The 22,247-nt window shown below is 45.4% G+C and overlaps 1 protein-coding gene across 1 annotated transcript in view; it reads right to left on the reverse strand.

Annotated features, from left to right (window-relative positions):
* Window positions 1-6,587: 6,587 nt before the first annotated feature.
* LOC120941515 (transient receptor potential cation channel subfamily V member 6-like) overlaps window positions 6,588-22,247 on the reverse strand; it is a 199,907-nt gene continuing 184,247 nt past the window's right edge. The window contains exons 20-22 of the mRNA XM_040354950.1: window positions 17,225-17,291; window positions 15,454-15,569; window positions 6,588-6,660 (exon numbers count right to left, since the gene is read on the reverse strand). Coding sequence (XP_040210884.1) covers window positions 15,461-15,569; window positions 17,225-17,291 — 176 coding nt within the window. The 3' untranslated portion in view covers window positions 6,588-6,660; window positions 15,454-15,460. The remainder of the gene's footprint in view (window positions 6,661-15,453; window positions 15,570-17,224; window positions 17,292-22,247) is intronic.

Consider the following 22,247-nt stretch of genomic DNA (forward strand, 5'->3'; position numbering starts at 1 on the left):
GAATGTTGTATCTGAAATGTAGTTAAAGTACAATACTTTTATGGTCATATGTTGCTTCAGTATCAACTGTCAACCAGCAGCAGGTGGAGTATTTAGAGAAGAAAGACATGGAAGAGGTCAGGTGACTTCTCATCAGTTGTCACTTGCAATGGGTCTTGGGACGTGTCATCCACTACCACCCGTTACTTTTCATACATCATATTCATTAATAACTTTGATGCACATTATGAAGTTTTTTAATACACTTTAATCAAAATGTCTACTTTTATAGCTGCCGTTTCCATAGAAACTGCTGGATTGTCTATTGGTTGTGAGGGACCTGTAGTGCCATTTTTGGAACATCACCCTGTAATGCCCATTTTCACCACTTTCATTCTTCCTAGCATAAGCTGTTGATCAGTTTCTCCACTCTTTTTCTGCATAATGGCGCGTACACACAACCGTTTTTTGCGATGTGAAAAATAAATGTATTTTTTTTAATGTCATTAAAAACGATTGTGTGTGGGCTCCAGAGCATTTTTCGCGACGTTAAAAATGGCCATTGAAAATTTAGAACATGCTCTAAATTTTTCACGTCGTTTTAAACATTGCCGTTTTTAACGTTGTAAAAAATGGTCGTGTGTGGGATTTAACGACGTGAAAATAATGCGCATGCTCAGAAGCAAGTTGAGATGGGAGCGCTCGTTCTGGTAAAACTAGCTTTTGTAATGGAGATAGCACATTCATCACGCTGTAACAGACTGAAAAGCGCAAATCGTCTCTCACCAAAGTTTTACTAACACAAAATCAGAAAAAGCAGCCCCAAGGGTGGCGCCACCCGAATGGTACTTCCCCCTCATAGTGCCGTCGTACGTGTTGTACGTCACCGTGCTTTGCTGGAGCATTTTTATTTTTTTCGATTGTGTGTAGGCAAGGCAGGCTTAAAAATAATCAGGTTGAAAAAAACATTGTTTATTTTAGATCATTCAAAATGGTCGTGTGTACGCGGCATAACATTTATGATTTGGCCACTTGAAGTGATGGACTGGATAGTGCCGAAACCAAGGCTGTATCCTGGCCAAGGCCAACAAGGCCTAGGGCAGCACTTTGCAGGGGGGCAGCACAGAAAGAGTCCCCACCGGCTTGCGCTACACTGTTAGTGTAGTGCCAGTCTTATGGGGTGGGCTGGGCTAAGAGGCAAATTAGTCAAGCGCCCCCATAAAGTGGCCACACTGCTTCCAGTATGCGGGCGGTGAGCTTTCTGCAACTGGGGGGCGGCACTGCTTCTAATTTTGACTGTCCTATCATCCTGGACCACAAACCTTCCTCACTGTGCTATATGTTTTCTGCTGCACCACTGGCATGATTATATCTTCTTAGTCCTCGCCATATGATTATCATAAATTTGTACTTAAAGTAGAACTATATGCAACACTTTTTTATTTTCATTTTGGATAGAGTAAGGGAGGGTTATAGCCCCTGTCAGTTTATTTTTTTACCATCCCTGTCTCATTGCAGAGATTTCCCTTCACTTCCTACCCCATAGACAAACAGGAAGTGGGAGGAAATCTATGTAAATTAAGGAAATCCATTGACCCCCCTGGCCCTTAGAACTAGTGTCCCTACTCAAAAATTTCAGGGTGGGTCTTAAACATAAAGGGGTGTGGCCTTGACAGGAAGGGGTGGGTCATATTTAAATTAGGGGGTGCACAAGTTTAGTCAGGCCTAGGGCAGCACAAAACCTAAATACACCACCTGCCGAAAGCCAAGGTAGACATTGCTTGGTACCTGCGATTGATTAGTTAAAAACTATAATTGTATTATCCCATTGGGGCGTCTGGTTTCTATGTGGGCTGCTTGAAACACAGAGGGACTCCCAAGGGCACCTATAGTTGGGACAGAAGATTGGAACGTGACACTGAAGAGTTCAAAACCAGAGGAGAGATTTTGGTTTTGGCTTTCAAAATATAATCTCCAAATTCCTCCATCCACCTAGTTGGATTCATGAATTGGAGAGTAAGTAGGGAAAACACCTTGTTGTGCACTTCTCGGGCAGAGCACAGGATTGATTTTAACCTAGTTAACCCCAAAAATCAAGCTATTGGGGCACCAGTCTTATGCCGCGTACACACGACCGTTTTTCACATCATGGAAAAAAACAAAGTTTTTCTCAACGTGATTTCTCTCAAGCCTGCCTTGCCTACACACGATCGTGATAAAAAATGCTCAAGCAAAGCGCAGTGACGTACAACACGTACAACGGCACCATAAAGGGGAAGTTCCATTCGAAAGGCGCCACCCTTGGGGCTGATTATGCTAATTTCCCGTCTCATAACTTGCTTCTGAGAATGCACGTTTTTTCCCCCGTCGTTAAAGCGTACAAACGACAACGTGAAAAACGACGAGAAAAAATAGATCAGGTTTTCAATTTTTAATGCCCATTTTTCCCGTCTAGAAAAATGCTCTGGAGCCTATACACGATCGTTTTTAACGACCAATTAAAAAAATTGCATTCTTCTAGTCATGAAAAACGGTCGTGTGTATGCGGCATTAGGTACAAATTGCACCAATTTTTTGCAGCACCGATTTAAAGGTAAGAAATTCTGCTTCAGGTCTTCGCTATTACCTTGCGCTGTCAGCTACCTGTTGCTGCTGTTCACGTTACAATTTAACACAGGTTCATTTTATATACTGTATTTATCAGCGTATACTGCGCACTTTTTTCCCCTTAAAATAAGGGGAAAATCGTGGGTGCGCGATATACGCCGATACCCGCTTCCCGCGCTGTGTTTGAACCGGCCGCCGACATATACCGAGCGCAGTACACTCGGGTACACTCGGCTCCGCTCACAGGCACGCCCTGTGGCGCCTCCTAGCCTTTATGCGAGAGGAGCCGAGCGTGCCCGAGTGTACTGCGCTCGGTATATGTCGGCGGCGGCGTTCAAACACAGCGCGGGAAGCGGGTATCTGCTCAACAACAGCGTGGGAGAAGCGGGGAGGACACCACCAGGGCCGCAGACGGACGCCGGACCGGAGAAGGCCGTCGATGGACGCCGGACAAGACACCAAAACTGTAAGTAATTCAAATTTTGCGCGCTATAGGCAGATAAATACGGTACATATCAGCGTTGGGATCTCATAATCATGTTACACACTTTAATTGAATCCCAATGAAAGTTAATTAATCCAACTTGTTGCTGAGTTGTTTATAATTGCATCGCCCCATTCGCTAGAGTTTTACTGATTCAGTCTATCTTCCTTGCTGCAGGATACAAGGATATTGCATTCCTACAACCTGAGCATATTATCTCTAGCAACATTGCCTCTTATCCTCTGTGGGATGTGAAAGCACTCTATGAAGGGGATGGAGATAAGAGATATCAGGATAAGAATTCCTTTATGTCTGAGTGGGACTGGTTGGTGAAGTGTATAATGTGGGGGGAATCACAGATACTCATCGTTTGAATACACCGTCATTATACTGGAAACTTATATATATAAACATGTACCGTATATTGTGAGAAAAACAATCAGCGCCACAATGCTTATAATAAAGTACTCCTATAATGACATGAAAAAAATCAAATATACCCCTCTGGTCTACACAGGTGCTGAGCACTTATAGTGATACACCACACCTATTGTAATATTAATTTTGTGAAAATAGTGCAGCACTGCGTATCTATAAATCTTATATAAACAAATAATTATACATTCCATAAAACAATTTATGAAAAATAAAATAAAAAAACTGTTCATAAGCTGTCACCGCTGTGTAAAATCCTATTTAAATGGATCCAATATTAAATTCACACCACCACCTGCTAAAATGCCTGCTCACCTCAAGGATGAGTTGAAAACTCATAGACAGATCACTCCTTGTGTCCGCTTCGATCAATCCACTTTACCAATGGTAGTAATTCCTACAGTAATTCCTACAGAAGGCCTTCCTCCGGTAGACACACACTGAATGGAGGCCGCGCCAACTGAGACGGCCTCGCGGGTGGTCTCGGCCTTGCGCACATGCTGCGCGGGCCACACAGTCACTTGGTTCCCCCATCCCGTCCAATGGGCTTACCTTCTGGGGGTAGGAGAACAAGGTAGCCGACAACGAAACCTTAGTGGACGGGACGGCGGTACTTCCATCATCTGGGGCCTCTGGCTCCGCGTTCCCCTCGGAGGGGAGAACTTCCGGCCATGGGGCCTCCATCTCCGTGGCGACCTCTCCTGAGTAAGGATCCACCCGGTAGACAGCACACCTCTGCATCCCCAATTCACAGCTCACCTCTGCACTCCCCTATCTACAGCTCACCATTGCACTCTCTGTCCACAGCTCACCTCTGTATCTCCTATTTACAGCTCACCTCTGCACTTCTTGTTCACAGTTTGCCTTCGCTCCCTCCATCCACAGCCTAACTCTGCACCCCCATCCTCAGCTCTCCTTTGCAATCCAATGCACAGCTAACCTCTGCCTCCCCCATACACAGCTCACCTTTGCATCCTCCCCCATCCACAGCTTACCTCTGCATCCCCCTTCTACAGATCACCTTTGCACCACCCATTCACAGCTCACCTCTGCATCCCTGTTTTACAGCTCACTTCTGTATCCCCCATCCACAGCTCACCTGTGAACCCCCTGTCCACAGCTCATCTCTATCTCTGTACCCCCCTGTTCACAGCTCAGCTTTCTGCACCCTTTGTCCACAGCTTGCCATTGCACCCTCCATCTACAGCTTAACTCTGCACCCCCTGTCCACAGCTTACCCCTGTCCTTGCGTTCACAGCTCATCTCTGCACTCCTTGTCCACAGCTCACCTCTGCACTCCTTGTCCACAGCTCACCTCTGCACTTTTTGTCCACAGCTCCCCATTGCACCCTCCATCCACAGCTTAACTCTGCACCCCCTGTCCACAGCTCACTTCTACATTCCTTGTTACCAGCTCACCAGTGCTCCCTCCATCACAGATTAACTCTGCACACCCATCCACAGTTCACTTCTACACCCTCCCGTCAACAGTTCACCTGTGCAACCCTGGCCACAAAACTCAGTACAATCCATTGTAAAAAATGAAACTATCCATAATATATGTGTTTTGCACACACATCTATAGCTCACCTCTGCCCACTTTCCTTCACAGCTCACCTCTGCACTTCCCTGTCCAGAGCTTACCTCTGCACCCCTTATGCACAGCTCACCTCTTCACTTCCCGTCCACAGCTCACCATTGCTCCCTCCATTCCACAGCTTAGCTTTGCTCACCTATTCACGGTTTACCTTTCTATCCTCCTGTCCTCACTGGGTGCTTGGGGTAGTGGGTTTGAGCCCTCTTATTCTTCCCCAAATCTATGTGCCAGGTGCTGCCATCTGCAGATGTGTGCCCAAATCTGGCTACAGCTGGTCATCAGGTATCAGGTTCCTTTATTTTTTAACTATAGGCAAGACAAAAATGACATATACAATACCAATTGTCATTCATTAACACAGACATGCATGAATCTATCTATCTATGCGCTCCTGCGCCTACTATGGACGCACCGCCACTGAATTCAGGAATCCTTTGTCCCAAATTATTCAGACAGAGCCCATGAGTTTGCATCCCAGCATTCATTTTACTTGATCTTAGGACACCCGGCAAACCTACCCTTGTTATTGAACAAAGCCCATGCAGAACCTTACCCTCCCCTCATCTTCCCTTCACACAACAGAAGAATGTCCAGTCAGGTTCAGTTAAAGAATCTCCATCTTTATTTCTAAATATTTGGCAAAGAATCATTCCAGTAAGAAACAAAACAAGTAACTGTTAAAGGGGTTGTAAAAGTGTTCACAACGTCTCCCCGCAGGGATGTAGTCCCAAAGGAAGGGGGCGAGCACGCTGACTAACCCCCAGCCAGAACGGCTCGGATGATGGGGGCAAGCTTACTGAGGAGGAACAGGAAGTGAGAAATTCAGACAAAGAAAAAAAAACATTTAGAAGGGAAATGGAAGGAAAAGGTAAGTGAACCAACAATGCACTAGCTTAAAGGAACCTATTTAGAAAATAAAAAACGAACCTTTACAACCCCTTTAACTTCTCCAGCGAAGTGGCAATAAAATACATTTTTGGATGGCAAAGATTATTTTCCTTCTAGTAACCTCAATCAGTTTCCATAAATTGGGTTCTCTCTCTTAATTCCTCCTGTCGCTCTCATTCCCAAAGACACAGCATGTTTATTAGCCCATCATGACAGGGAATACCTAACCGCATACTCCATGGGCTGCACTCCAATCACTGACACCACCCACCCATCCTTGTATAACCAGTTGGGGGTCTAAGTGACAAGCCTGGTACCCACGAGGTGGGACCTAGCCTTTAAGGGGTCTAACACCTTGTTACAGAAGATGTGTATATATATATATAATTACTTTTATTAAAAAAATAAAACAAACAGTTCTGAGAGTATAACATTTTAAAAATATCCCTCTTTGGTCGATTTCCACATCAGGCAACGATGTAAACTATTTTTGTAAAATAGATACAATACAACTCCAAGCCTCGGTGCTGGGCAGATGAGCGTTCTTGTCTTGAGATCACCACACGTGTCTAGAAGTGAAACCTCTTCTGTTTTTTTTTGTTGTTCCAATCGTTAGACAGTACAATACAGTGCTCATTTCCTTTCCTCTGTGTAAAAAGGGCTCATCATTCTAGAAAACAAAATCAGATAAGGAATAAGCTTTCTGTTGAAGAACAACTCTGTCTATAAAAAATAATAATACAAAAAGTGTGCTGTTACTATACTATTTAAGTGTAAGTACATTTTTGTTGAGAAAAAAACAACTCCCTTTAGGTAAACCATACAGCTAGAAAGTATTTATAATGACTTTTAGATTTTTTAGATCACTGCATCCCTTCATAAACTGATTTAGGAATGGGAGGGTCAGCCTTTGATGTATCCTATTACCTGTGAAGGGTCTCATTTATTCAGGCCACGGTACAGTTAGTCTAATCAGATGGACTTATTTAGTAATTATCATTCAAGTGGCATTCTCAGTTAAAGGGTTACTAAAGGATTTTTTTTTTTTTAAATAACAAAACATGTTATACTTACCTCCACTGTGCAGTTTGTTTTGCACAGAGTGGCCCCGATCCACGTCTTCTGGGGTCCCTCGGCCGCTCTCTCTGGTCCTCCCTGCAAGAACTCATCACATTCATGCGAGAGCTCGCATGGTGTTGAGTCCTTGCGGGCGGACTCCCATGATACAGCGAGCGGCCATAGCCGCTCACTGTATCACTCGGCCCCGCCCCTCGGCGCGCCGCGTCACTGGATGTGATTGACAGCAGCGCCAGCCAATGGCTGCGCTGCTCTCAATCCATCCGCTCTAGCCAATCAGCGGCCAGGCTGAGCGGCGAAGAGGATCTCAGGACCGAGCACAGGACTTTCGACGGGTCAGGTAAGTAAAACCGGGGCATGGGGGGGGGGGCGGCATCATGAGATGTTTTTTCACCTTAAAGGGTCACTATAGGAAAAAAAAATGTGCCTAAAATTATTGTCTGCAAGGTAGACAGACAGAATAGTGTAATGATTCTGTTAAAAAACGAGTAAATACATATTAAATCCCTTCATCTATATCACCTCCGGCATTCTAGTTTCTGTTCTCTCATTCACTTCCTGGTTTGCGGCGCTCGTTCATGTAAGACCTACATTTCCCAGTATGCATTGCGGCACGCCCAGTAATTCACACCTCCTTGAGGTCTCTAACACGTAGAGAGCGTCCTGCCACACAGATGTAGTTCCCAGGAGGGGGTGAGCACGTTACTGACCACCGCAGTAAAACCTCCCATCACGGTGGTCAGTAAAATCAGACAAGCAGGAAGTGAATAGAACAGAGAAGAAATAGAGCAACTTCTGAGCAAAAACGAACAATGAGGAAGTGAAAAGAGGAATGTCTGCAGGTAAAGGATGCTTATTATGAAAAAAAATGTTTCCTTTACAACCCCTTTAAAGCGGATGTGCCACGGGAACAAAATATTAAAAGCCAGCAGCTACAAATACTGCAGCTGCTGACTTTTAATACTAGGACACTTACCTGTCCTGGAGTCCAGCGCCGATCGCAGCAGAGCACGAGCGATTGCTCGTCTCTCTGCTGCTCCCCCCGCCATCCACGCTGAGGGAACCAGGAAGTGAAGCGCTGCGGCTTCACTGCCCGGTTCCCTACGGCGCATGCGCCAGTCGTGCTGCACCCGCCGATTGGCTCACACGCTGTGTGCTGGGAGCCGAGTGTTCCCAGCACACAACGGGCGACAGACGGGAAGTCAGAAAAACCCGTCTTTTGCCCGTAGCGTGTGGCCGGAAGTGGGTGCAAATACCTGTCTTTAGACAGGTATCTGCACCCCCCTCCCCCCTGAAAGGTGTCAAATGTGACACCGGATGGGGGGGAGGGTTCCGATCAGCGGGACTCCACTTTAGGGTGGAGAACCGCTTTAATGCATAGATTGCATTAAGGTGAAAATTTTTTTCCCTTTACAACTCCTTTAAGTTGAGTGTTAAATTCATACCCCAAAATGTATTCTCATACGAGCAACTCAGTCACCTTAATACATTTACCATGGTAGCGTTGTTAAAAAATCTGAAACAGAAAAAGTAAAATTTTTGTGACAAGTGTAATGCCGCGTACACGCGATCGGAAAATCCGTCAAGAAAACCATGGATTTTTTCAGACGGAATCTTTGCTCAAACTTATCTTGCATACACACGATCACACCAAATTCCGACCGTCAAGAGTGTGATGGCATACAACACAACAACGAGCCGAGAAATGCCTCTGAGCATGCATCGACTTGTTTCAGAGCATGCGTGGTTTTTGGTGCATCGGAATTGCATACAGATGATCGGAATTTCCTCCAAGAACTTTTCTTATTGGAAAATTTGAGAAGCAGCTCTCAAATTTTTCTTGGCTGAAATTCTGCCAGAAAAATTCTGATGGAGCCTACACACGGTCGGAATTTCCGACCAAAAGCTCAGATCAGACTTTTCTTGTCGGAATTGCCGATCGTGTGTACGCGGCATAAGGTTTACTAGTTCACATTCTGCTCTGCAAAAGTAGTGGAGCTAATGTGAGTTTCACCTATAGAGGCTGCCTTTCTTTTGAGGCCAGTATGCCTAGTGGTACTTGGATGCCCCCAGGGCTTGAGGAGCAACGGCATATTCATAGGATGCTCCAAAACAACCTTCTGAAAGGAAAATTCCATGTACTGTATCATATGGCCTCAGGAAGTGGAAGAGATTTAAGGCAGGTACTCTATGCAGATGTGACCAGGGTTGGACCCCAGGTTTGCTGAGGACTGGCAAATAGTTGGCATTGTCCCTTATCCAGGCAAGGATCAAGGCTGAGGGTGGCTAGTAGAATGGTCCATATCCAGGCATGAGGTCAAAGCAGGCTGCAGTCATAGAGGTAGTCCATTAAGGAGTTATCAGGGACAAGGCAAGGCACGAGGTACTGGGAAGCTTCAGGTTATCACAAGCCCAGAGCCCTGAGCTTGTGATGCTCAAATAACGCACCAGGGGAAAGAAGAGGGGTATGTCAGAGATAGATACATAGATAGAATCAGGGCTTTTTTTCAGCTGGAACTTGGTGGAACTCAGTTTGGAATTTGGTGTGACCGTGTGTATGCAAGACAAGTTTGAGCCAAGATTCCGTCGGAAAAAATCCATGGTTTTCTTGACGGATTTTCCGATCGCGTGTACGCGGCATTACACTTGTCACAAAAATTTTACTTTTTCCGTTTCAGATTTTTTAACAATGCTACCATGGTAAATGGATTAACTCAGTTCCACCACCTCTGGTTCAGGCCCTCTGCTGCCTGTTCACCTCTATCGCTTGTAAACACAGAAGTCCGGCTCCCAATGGGCAAGGGATATGCAGGTGCCCAGGGTACAGTGCAGATGCCCATACCCCTACGTGATGATTTCCCCACATCCTACCCCTTTACGATCCTCCCACTGTTAGTGACCACAACCACAATTTGATGCGGTTTGGAGGGTGTATGTGTGGGGGGTGAGGGGTGAAGGGGGTTTTGGGGGGGGGGGGTTGTGGTTGAGTTCCTGTACCTATTTTCTGTGAGGAAAAGCCCTGGATAAATTATAATATAGATAGATAAATAGATATTGCTTCACACTAATGTAGATGAACACAAGGCGCCCAATAAATGATTGCAATCTAATTAATGACCATGTAGACTGTACTGTAATGAACTGACTCATTTCCTGGCCCATAAAAAGAAAACACATTGCAATCTGCCAGCTACAGCAGACGATAACATTTCTGTGTTCCGGGGTGAAGTCTGCCTTTCATATCAGCACTTTTGTTTTACTGTTGATTATATTCTCAGAAAAGGTCTGATTGAGCTGATGTTCCTTAGATATTACAATAATGTACCTGTTACCTCTAAAAATATCCTTGCAAGAGCCTATTTTGTAAACTGAACCATGCTAGCCTATACATTTGTTATGGTGTAGATATTGGAGCAGTCTTTCTCAACCTAGGGTTCCTCCAGAAGATGTTGGGGTTCCTTGAGCAATGAGCAAATTTGGACTCCCAGATAAGTAACCACTGAAAGCAATGATCTTTATAGCTATCTCTAAAGACTGGGGGGGATTTTATGCCTTTTTGTTGGTGTATTCAGCATTGTAGGTCAAAAAATTAACTGTAGTCATGATATAGTTATTTGCAACCTGTTTTCATAGAGATGTAATCTATTTCTAAGTTTACGATTATTCTTTATGGGGTCATTCAGTCCACTACTTCTAAGCCCAGGTTGTCCCGGACCTTCCGGAGCCTGTGACTGGACAGTGAAAGGAGAAGCGGCACATTGAAGAGCTTAGCTGTCATTCTAATTTCTAACAGAATGCTCCGTCAGTAAATTAACTGATTGGCTCCATGCGCCGCTTCTACTGCCGCGTACACGCGATCGTTTTTCAGCATGAAAAAAAACGTAGTTTTTAAAAACGGCATTTAAAATGATCGTGTGTGGGCTTCACATCGTTTTTCATGTTCTGAAAAACGACCAAAAAAAAATTCGAACATGCTGCATTTTTTAACGTCGTTTTTAAAAATGACGTTTTTCGGGTTGTAAAAAATGATCGTGTGTGGGCTAAAACAACGTTTTAAAGCTGCGCATGCCCAGAAGCAAGTTATGAGAAGGGAGCGCTCGTTCTGGTAAAACTACCATAATAATGGAGTAAGCACATTCATCACGCTGTAACAAAAGTGTGAATAGTCGTTTACTAACAAGGAATCCGCTAAAAGCAGCCCAAAGGCAAATAGAACTTCCCCTTTAGAGTGCCGTCGTACGTGTTGTACGTCACCGCGCTTTGTTCATCATTTTTCAAAAAACGATGGTGTGTAGGCAACATCGTTTTTAATGATGAAGTTGGAAAAACTTCGTTTTTTGGACATGCTGAAAAACAATGTTTTTTTAATGCCGAAAAACGATCGTGTGTACGCAGGATATCTCTCACATTCCAGCCCTGCTGAATTTTGGACTGCAAGAGGCTGATGCCAGGTGAAACTCAAGTACTTACACAGCTTGGCCAGGATTCACATACATCGGCGCATATTTATGCCGGCGTAGCGTATCTAATATACGCTACGCCGACGCAGCGCAGAGAGGCACACACCGAATTCACAAAGCCCCTGCTGCCCAAACTGCGATGGGTTTCCTCGGCGTAAGCAGGTGTGGGTGGAAGTGGGCGTGAGCCATGCTAATGAGGCGTGACCCCATGTAAATGATGGGCCGAGCGCCATACAAGTACCTAAAACGAACGGCGCATGCGCCGTCCCGTGGACGCATCCCAGTGCGCATGCTCAGAATCACGTCGGAACTACTCCCTAAGATACGTCGAATCACTGCCTACGACGGGAACGTAACCTACGCCTAGCCATATTCACGTACTACGTAAACAACGCAAAATACGACGGCTGTGTTCCCTGGTGCAGCCATTTGCATGGATGCTGCTGACTTACACCTCCTTTATGGGGCATAACTTTACGCCGGATGTACAACTTACGCAAACCGTGTATATTATGCGGCAGGCGCAACTACGTTCGTGTGTACACTTTTCGACGAGGAAAATGTCGAGGATCTCGTCGAGCCAAAAAGAGAGCATGTCTTCTTTTTCCTCGACGGCAATGGAGAAATTTGTCTCGCCGAGATCCTCGACAGCCTAACAAGGAACTCGACGAGCAAAACCATGTGTTTTGCCCGTCGAGTTTCTCGGTCGTGTGTACGAGGCCGCTTTCATACTACAGCGTTTTGGATCACGGGCAGATTTCCTGTGGATCTGCCCGCAATTTGACAGAGCTGAGGTGTGAATGACAAAATGCCGGTACTCGCAATCGAGACGCCATTCATAGTAGTGTGAGTGCAGCCTAACTGGATCACATTTAGTTTGCCAAAGCACTGTGTATCAAACAAGTGCTTGCTGTAAGTTTTTCTTTAGAATATACCTACTTTTCACCCTTTTTCCCCATCTCAGTTCCACTGATCTTCTGCAGCCTCTTACTGTCTATATGCACTCACTCCAACTTCTGCTGCACATCATTGCACTGGACCTACTTCCTTATACTGACAACAGTGGACCATACCCGAGCAACATAGGCGAGCAGCACACCCTAATTACCCTGGTCCATTAGCATTATTGCTCTGTGTGCCAGCAGTAGGGCCACCAGTGGCGGTGCATCCATAGAGGGCGCAGGAGCGTCGCCCCCTCTCTTTCCTGCACCGTCACTGAATACAATACATAGATTCATGCATTGCATGAATCTATGTTTTGTCGCCGCTGCCCACTATTCAGATGGCCGGCCCCCTGGTGAGCGCCGGCCATCTGAAATACGGCCGCTGGTTGGCTTTGGAAGTGCCTATCAGAGGCAGAACCTGTTGGCTGTAATCAGCTTCCAAATAGTTAACCAGGGGACGCACGGGGGTGCGTTCCCTGGCTAGCACTGACAGGCATCTCAGCCAATCAGGTTCACCGGTTCTGGTTACTGGTAACCTGATTGGCTTCATCGAGGGCGGGAGAAGACATTGAGGGACCGTGGAAGGAGGATGGCTGACCCCAGAAAGGCAGCATTTTACAGGGCACAGTGGAGACAATTGATGGGCACAATGGCTACAATTGATGGGCACAGTGGCGACAATTGATGGGCACAGTGGTGACAATTGATGGGCACAGTGGTGGTGACATTTGATGGGCACAGTGGTGACAATTGATGACACAGTGGTAACAATTGATGGCACAGTGGCTGTGTTTGATGGCATGGAACAGTGGCTGCATTTGATGGCACAGTGGCTGCGTTTAGCATGGCACAGTGGCGAAAATTGATGACACAGTGGTGACAATTGATGGCACAGTGGCGACAATTGATGGCATGGCACAGTGGTGACAATTATTTGGTACAGTGGTGACAATTGATGGCACAGTGGCTGCGTTTTATGGCATGGCACAGTGGCGACAATTGATGGCACAGTGGCTGCATTTTATGGCATGGCACAGTGGTGACAATTGATGGGCACAGTGGCGATAAATGATGGCACAGTGGCTGCGTTTGATGGCATGGCACAGTGGTGAAAATTGATGGGCACAGTGGCGATAAATGATGGCACAGTGGCTGCGTTTGATGGCATGGCACAGTGGCTGTATTTGATGGCATGGCACAGTGGCTACATTTGATGGCATGGCACAGTGGCGACAATTGATGGCATGGCACAGTGGCGACAATTGATGGCACAGTGGCAACAATTGATGGCATGTCACAGTGGCGACAATTGATGGCACAGTGGCAACAATTGATGGCATGTCACAGTGGCTGCGTTTGATGGCACAGTGGCTGCATTTGATGGCACAGTGGCTGCATTTGATGGACACAGTGAGGCTGCAATTGTTTTTTTTTCCGTTTGTTTGCGCCCCCCAAAAAAAATTTGAGCACCAGCCGCCACTGAGGGCCACTGATAAGGCAATGCAGCCTGCCCTTATGTACCATGCCAAAAAGAGAGCCCGGGCACCCGCCGAGCAGGAGCAATGTGTGTTGGCAAAGTTGCTTGTAGTCTGCACCAGGTATGTGTGTGGCAGGATGACAACACAGAAGTACAGTTGTCACCCCTTAACAGAAATTGACCAAGCAAAGACCTTTACAACAGAATAACCAGGTATTATTTTTATGAAAGCTGTAAATAACTCCATGTTAAGATTGATATGGGATTTTAGTCATTGGGTTTATTTTAACCCTGCTTGCATATTCATCGAGTGAAATTTATCAAAATTTGGGTTGCCAGAAATCTGGAGCAGATGTGCGTGGCAACCAATCAGTTTCTATAATTCATTTTCTAAGCTCCATGCACAGCTGCTCCAGTTTTGATAAATTCCCCCCACAGAGTTCTATTTAGTCTTCATTTTGCTTTCAGTCCTTCAGTATGTATCACAAACCAGCCTCCAAACCCAACCATGACAGATAAAGAAAACAGATAAAAAGATTAAGGAATAGGGTTAGCACAGGCTTAAGAAAAATAAATAAAAATTCCAGTATACAGTGTTCCAGGAAAATATATATATATATAATGTGTGAATGATCATTAGAGACAAGCCCTGCAATAATTGATAATTGAAAGAAGAAGGGTTGATAACGTTGCATGATCTAGACAGAAAGAAAAAACATTATGAAGAATTGAAAAAAAGAAAAGAAAGAAAAAGACACTGGTGGGGTAATAAATAAATGAATAAATAAGACGACCTGCTGTCATTCATAAAACAAAAAACAGAATTCCCCCAAAAAATGTTTGTAGACCATTGAGGGAAAAGAGTTGAAATGTATTAGAGACCGAAGATGAAGTCCAAGTATACCCAAACCCAGTGGCAGCTTTTTTTTTTTTTGTGGGGGTGACACATCCCCCTCCCCCGCTGTCAGTCGGTCAGGTCACCCGAACTACCCATCCGCGCCTCCTGTGGGCGGTTTTGGTCAGTCATCCAGCCCCACCCTTACCCCATGTAGGTTGCGGATGGGCGCCGGCTTGCGGCTTCTACTGGGTCTTCTCCTCCTCTGCATCACAGCGGGTTTCGCCGTGCATCACCTCCCTCCTCCTCCTAGGCGTCCAATTAGATCGCCTGTCCTTTCAGCCAATCGGGTGACGAGTCTCAGGATCCACTTCCTGATTGGCCAGGAGGAGGATCAGTGTGATAATAGCGAATAGTCATTCACTATTGTAACACACCTAGGTAGGCTCTGGTTCGCACCCCGAGCACAACCTACTTTGAAGCCTATTAGAGCTTATGACTCTAATCACATGCTTAAAAAAAAATCCCCCCCACTGTAATCTATCCTGGGTCCTGCATGGTGGCCGGACGCATGGATGGGGGGGGGGGCGGTGCTCGTGCGCCCTTAATGGTCAGGCCGCCCCTGAACCATTTTGGCCCATCCTGCATTCTGCCTTTTGGAGACACTCACCATATATTCACAATGGCATATCTCTTGTTTGGCCAATAATATCCACTATCACACTAGGTTCCGAATCATCGTCATTCTGTCTTCTTGATGGATAGTTTGTTCCCGGATGACCTTCGCTAAAGATAAGATGGAAAGAACAAGAGTTTATTGCACACATGTGAGGAGGACCATATGGACATACTGAAGAGGGGGAGACCAAAAGTGGAGCCAACTGATTTTTGGAATGATACCTTGGCCCAGATTCACGTAGTTCCTGCGGCGGCGTCGCGTAAGCCATTTACACTACGCCGCCCCAACTTACAGGAGCAAGTGCTGTATTCCCCAAACACTTGCTCCGTAGTTTGGGGCGGCGTAGTGTAATTGGCCCGGCGTATCCCCGCGTAATTCCAAGGGGGCGGCTTGTATTTAAATTAAGCGCGCCCCCGTGCCGTTCGAACTGCGCATGCGCCGGGCTTAAAATAGCCCAGTGCGCATGCTCCAGTTCTCGACGGAAAACGTCAATGACGCCGCTGTGTGCGTCATTGACGTAAAGTCGTATTCAAGAACGACTTAGTAAAACTATGTACCCGACGGGAAAAGACGACGCGGACCCGACGCCATACTTAACATGGCATACGTGGGACTGGCGTAAGGTTACCCCTTATATAGCAGCGGTAACCTTACGCTTACGCAAACGACGTTAGCGACGGTTACGCGACGCGATTTCGTTCGGGAATCGGCGTATCAGGCTCATTTGCATAAACAAATGAGACCTGAACGTAAACGCCACCTAGCGGCCGGCGGCGAATTACATTTAAGATCCGACAGTGTAAGTGACTTACACTAGTCGGATCCTAGCCTAAATCCGGCGTATCTTGTTTTGTGAATACAAAATAATGATACGCCGGCGGGAAATTCGATTTACGCCGGTGTATCAGTAGGTACACCGGCGTAACTTGTTTGAGAATATGGCCCCTTGAATATAGATATTTTTAACAGGTATAACATATCGAACAAAATTCGAAATGACTGGTGAATAAAAATTTACAAAAAGGGAGAATACAGTTAAGAAGGGAACATTTGACATGCCAATTGACATGTTTTATCTAGTCTTCAGCACTGCTGAATCTTCATATCAAGAATAGAAAACCAGATAATTGTTTAGGAAAGGCTTTTCCCACAATTCTATGCGCCAAACAGCAAAATAATTATTTTCCAAGGGGATCTTTTAAACAAGCCCGGGGTGTTCTATAATGGTCATTCATGTGGCCCTACCTCAGGATCAAGATACCCCAGGGTCAAGATACCTATATTCGTAATAAAGCAGATCAAATATTTTGCAATGGCATTGCACAGAGTGGCTCTGAACCTCCGCTTCTGTGGTCCTCTGCCGCGCTGTTCACTCCTCTTTTCCCAGTTCCCCCATAGCAAGCCGCTTGCTATTGGGGCACTTGTGTGGCCACGCTCCCGAGCTGGACTGTATCAACAGATACACAGCATGATTTGGCCCCACTTCCTGCTCCCTCCTCATAGGATTTGATTGAAGACAGGAGCCAATGGCTCCCACTGCTGCAGACGGGCACAGCACTGAATTAAGAGGAGCCAGGTAAGTATTTGGGGGGGGGGGGGTGGTTGATCATGAAAGGTTTTTCATCTTAATGCAGAGAATGCATTGGGGTAAAACAATATTTAACAGGTTTACCATCACTTTAAGACTGTGGAGAAATGATACATGCAAAAATCACTCAACATATAAGGAATACAGGGATGATAAATTCAGCTTAACACTCACCTCTCTACTGGCGCACTGCCACTGTACTCCATGCTTCTGTCCTCCCAGGCCAACACAGATGATGACCCTGACAGAGACATTTAGAGGACACAATTTATCTTTAATTTTTACGAAAGGAACTCCAATTTACCTTTAAACTCCCATTCCCAATGCATAGACATACTGAAAAAATCAACAACTTTTTGCCTTTGCTACAGCCCCCAAAACAACTTAATTCTATCTACTGCCTGTGTAAGCTCTGTGTCATGTACCTTGGTTGAAGGCTCAGGCCCTGTACACACGCTCGAACATGTCCGATGAAAACGGTCCGCGGACCGTTTTCATCGGACATGTCTGCTAGGAGATTTTGGTCTGATGGTTGTACACACCATCAAACCAAAATCCCCGCGGACAGACAGCGCGGTGACGTGGCGGTGACGTTGACGCCGCCACGTCCGCAAACCAGGAAGTAAAATGCTTCCACGCATACGTCGAATCCATTCGGCGCATGCGGGAGATTTTGGTCCGCTGGTTAAGCGTACTAACCACGGACATGTCGGACGGACGGGTTTCCAGCAGATAAGTTTTAAAGCATGCTTTAAAACTTTTGTCTGCTGGAAACCTGTCTGCTAGGCTGTACACACGGTCGGATCTGTCCGCTGAAACTGGTCTGCGGACCAGTTTCAGCAGACATGTTCGATCGTGTGTACAGGGCCTGAGTTGACGAGAGGGCTTCCCTTGTGGCTCCAGTCGAAACGCCCCTAAATGTGATGACAGAGGTACAATGCTCAAAGAAGCACGGGTGCCGGTAGCCATGTAGCAGGTAATGGCCACAGGCAGAGACCTAGTCAAGATGAGCCGGTGTCATACACGGTGAATCAGCAGCGTGGACAAAGAGCAGGCTGAGCAAGATTCAGTAGCCGGCTGAGGTCAGTACCAGGAAATCAGGCAGAGCAAAGTCAAGCAGCAGGCCGAGGTCAGTACCAGGGAAGCAGGCAGAGAAAGGTCAGAGGCAAGCCTAAGTTGCTATGCAGAATTTTGGATGCGGCACAACCAGACCCCAATAACACATGAATCCAAATAAAACTTTTTCCTGTTCAGAAAATGATATTATATGGGAATCTAGACCATAGGTAATATATTTTTGTTCACCTGCCTAGATTTAAAGACTTCAGAAGTTCTATTAGTTCCTGCAACAAACCTTTCATCCAGCAGTCGTCCTTCACAACCTTATCACATTATTTAGAGTATTTCTTTCTTGATTCTGGGATTTGTTTGTCTGGATGGATGATATTCCAGATTATCACATCTAAGTGAAGATTCTGTACCACGTCTTCCTTTTGGGGATCTATGCCTCGTTTTAAGTTCTGAAGCAGTGTACTTCCTGTTCAGAGACTTCACCCCAGGCTAAACCTGTTTCTAATGTGAGCTTACTGTTCCAGTCTCCCACAGCAACAACTCATCTCAGCAATTCCTTTAAATCTAACCCTTTAGATCTTCAATGCAATCCTTCTGTACACTTTCTTGAGTATTTGTGTGTAGGTGAAGGGAAGCGCTGATAATTGAGAAACCCTGAATACCAGGAATGAAGAGTGACTTAGTGAGGCAGGTTCTGTATTCACAAAGAACCTGCGCCCTAAGTTACGGCGGCGTAGCGTAAATGTCCCGGCGTAAGCGCGCCTAATTCAAATTGTGAAGAGGTGGGCGTGTTTTATGTAAATAAAACATGACCCCACGTAAATGACGTTTCTAACGAACGGTGCATGCGCCGACCGTGAACGTATCCCAGTGCGCATGCTCCTAATCACGTCGCAAATAGTCAATGCTTTCGACGTGAACGTAATTTACGCAAAGCCCTATTCGCCGAACGACTTACGCAAGCGACGTAAACAACGTAAAATTTGACGCTGTCCCGATGTCCATACTTAACATTGGCTATGCCTCATATAGCAGGAGTAACTTTACGCTGGAAAAAGCCTTACGTAAACGACGTAAAAAAATCCGCCGGGCGCACGTACGTTTCTGAATCGGCGTATCTAGCTCATTTTTTCTATTCTACGCGGAAATCAACAGAAGCGCCACCTAGCGGCCAGCGTAAATATGCACCCTAAGATACGACGGTGTAGGAGACTTACGCCGGTCGTATCTTAGCAACATTTAAGCGTATCTCAATTTTAGCATACGCTTAAAGATTTGACGGCGCGGATTCGGACTTACGACGGCGTATCTACTGATACGCCGACGTAACTCTTTGTGAATCTGGCCCATTGTGTTTGAATTGCATTGTTTATATTTTTTGATTATATTTTTTGATTATGCACATACAGTTTTAAGAAATTTTGCTTATTCACACGTGTTACAGGTCAATCTAGACCACACACATGTTTCCAATATACCCCTTGTGTTCACATGGGGCAACATTATTGTGCATTATTTTTTATATCACTGTGGTTTTCCCCCACCCTTTACATAGAATCAGTGCACCTTTACACTATCAATCACTTTCTTGAGTATGACTGCTGATGAGGACTGAACTGGCTGTTCTAAGGATGAAGCAGAATATAATAGTTCTTGGGACCCCAAGTGGATCCTGAAGACAAGACTCACTGTTTTGAGGATAAGATGAAGAATCAGCTTCTGTGTCCATGTCTAGAACCAAGTATCGATCTTGGGATTCTGAGACTATTGTGATCCCCAAAAGACTGATATCCAAGTCAAGTATCTTAATCTCAAATACTAAAACATTTTGGAAAAACTGTTCAGAGAAACAGTTTAAACCTGAGGGCAAAAAAGGAAAATTTCCCTGCTAACTGTGACTCCTGTACAAGATTCGTCAGCACTCGTGTTGTCTTCTATTACTGAACCAGACCTGGCGGCTTCTGACATATACCTCCAGCTGGTTTCTGGTGCCCACTGCTTCAAATCTGGCTTCAAAATCCAGATTCATACTGGTCTTTTACACTCTTCCGTGACCCTGAAAGTGCCATGGGTGCTTGAGACTTTGCCAGAGCCATGCCCTTTTAAAACCTTGTCAGTGCCACACTCTTCTAAGATCTTGTCAGTACCACTCTCTCCTGAGACTTTGCCAGTGCCATGATCTCCTGAGACTTTGCCAGTGCCATGGTCTCCTGAGACTTTGCCAGTGCCATGGTCTCCTGAGACTTTGCCAGTGCCATGGTCTCCTGAGACTTTGCCAGTGCCATGGTCTCCTGAGACTCTGCAGAGCGGTGCTTGCCCCAGACCTTGTCAGTTCCACACTTTTTCAAGACCGTGTTAGCTCTGATTCTCTCTGAGGAATTTCCCCAGACTGATGCCGCGTACACACCATCACTTTATGTGATGAAAAAAAACGACGTTTTAAATCATGAAATAAAACGACGTTTTTGAAACTTCATTTTCAAAAACGACATTGTCCTACACACCATCGTTTTTTTCAAAATGCTCTAGAAAAGCGCGGTTACGTTCAGCACTCTTTTCCATTGAAGCTAGCATGCGCAGGTTTAAAAACGTTGTTTTAAACGTCGTTTTGCCCACACACTATCATTTTAATTGACACAAAAAACGTTTTGAAAAACTACACAAAAAATTGAAGCATGCTTCAATTTTTTTTTGTCGTTTTTTACAAGACATAAAACAACGTTTTCCCCCACATCACATAAAGTGATGGTGTGTACGCGGCATGACTCTTTAGAACCTCTAAATCTGATGTCTGATTCTGTAATGGATTTTGTTCTTGAGATTTTTTTTCTGTGCGTCTGAAGCCTCCCAGTTTCTTTCTGTTGTATATTTAGTTACCCGGTCTTCCTTAACCACTTGCCCACCGGGTTAATTCTGGCACTTCTCTCCTTCATGTAAACATCCCAATTTTTTTGCTAAAAAATTAATCAGAACCCCCAAACATTATATATTTTTTTAAGCAGACACCATAGGGAATAAAATGGCGGTCATTGCAACTTTTTTTCTCTCACGGTATTTGCGCAATAATTTTTCAAACGCCTTTTTTGGGGAAAAAAAACGGTTTCACGAATTAAAAAATAACAAAACAGTAAAGTTAGCCCAATTTTTTTCTATAATGTGAAAGATTATGTTACGCCGAGTAAATATATACCTAACATGTCACGCTTTAAAATTGCGCACATTCATGGAATGGCACCAAACTTCGGTACTTAAAAATCTCCATAGGTGACGCTTTAACATTTTTTACAGGTTACTATTTTCGAGTTTCAGAAAAGCTCTAGTGCTAGAATTGTTGCACACGCTCTAACGCACGCAACGATACCTCACATGTGGGGTTTGAACGGTGTTTACATATGTGGGCGGGACTTGCATGCGTGTTCGCTTCTGCGCGCGAGATATCGAGGACAGGGGCGTTTTGAAATTTTATTTTTTATTTTTATTTTACTTAATTCTTTTTATTTTTACACTTTAAAAAAAAAAAAATAATTGGATCCTTTTTATTCCTATTACAAGGAATGTAAACATCCCTTGTAATAGGAATCAGTGTGACAGGTCCTCTTTATGGAGAGATGTGGGGTCAATAAGACCCCACATCTCTCCTCCAGGCTTACAAGCATGAAATCGGTGAAAAAAGAATCACCGATCACATGCCGACAGCCGCGATTGCGGCTTTGTTTACTTCTGGGTACTGGGCGTGACGTCATAACGTCGCGCCCGGTCCTCCGACGGTAATAGAGATGACTGTGACCGTCTGGTCACCAGTCATCTCTATGGTTCTGCAGCGGACGGCTGGAAGGGCACGGGCACTGGAGAGCCCGGAGGGGCACCGGATGGCGGCGGGAGGGGCGTCCCCTCCCGCTGCCTATAAGAACAATCCAGCGCCCGGAACCGCCGCTTTGATCATTCTTATGGTGCAGAGAATCGGCGGCTGAAGACGGGAATATCTGAATGATGCCTGTAGCTGCAGGCATCATTGAGATATCACCGCTCAAAGTGGAGGACATCCCAGGGACGTCCTTGGTGGTAAAGAGGTTAAACAAAAGCAATTGTTTGGGCATATTTTCTGTTGCTAAGAGGTCCAAGTGAC

The sequence above is a fragment of the Rana temporaria genome, chromosome 5 (assembly GCF_905171775.1).
Source record: "Rana temporaria chromosome 5, aRanTem1.1, whole genome shotgun sequence".
In the NCBI taxonomy this organism is placed as follows: domain Eukaryota; kingdom Metazoa; phylum Chordata; class Amphibia; order Anura; family Ranidae; genus Rana; species Rana temporaria.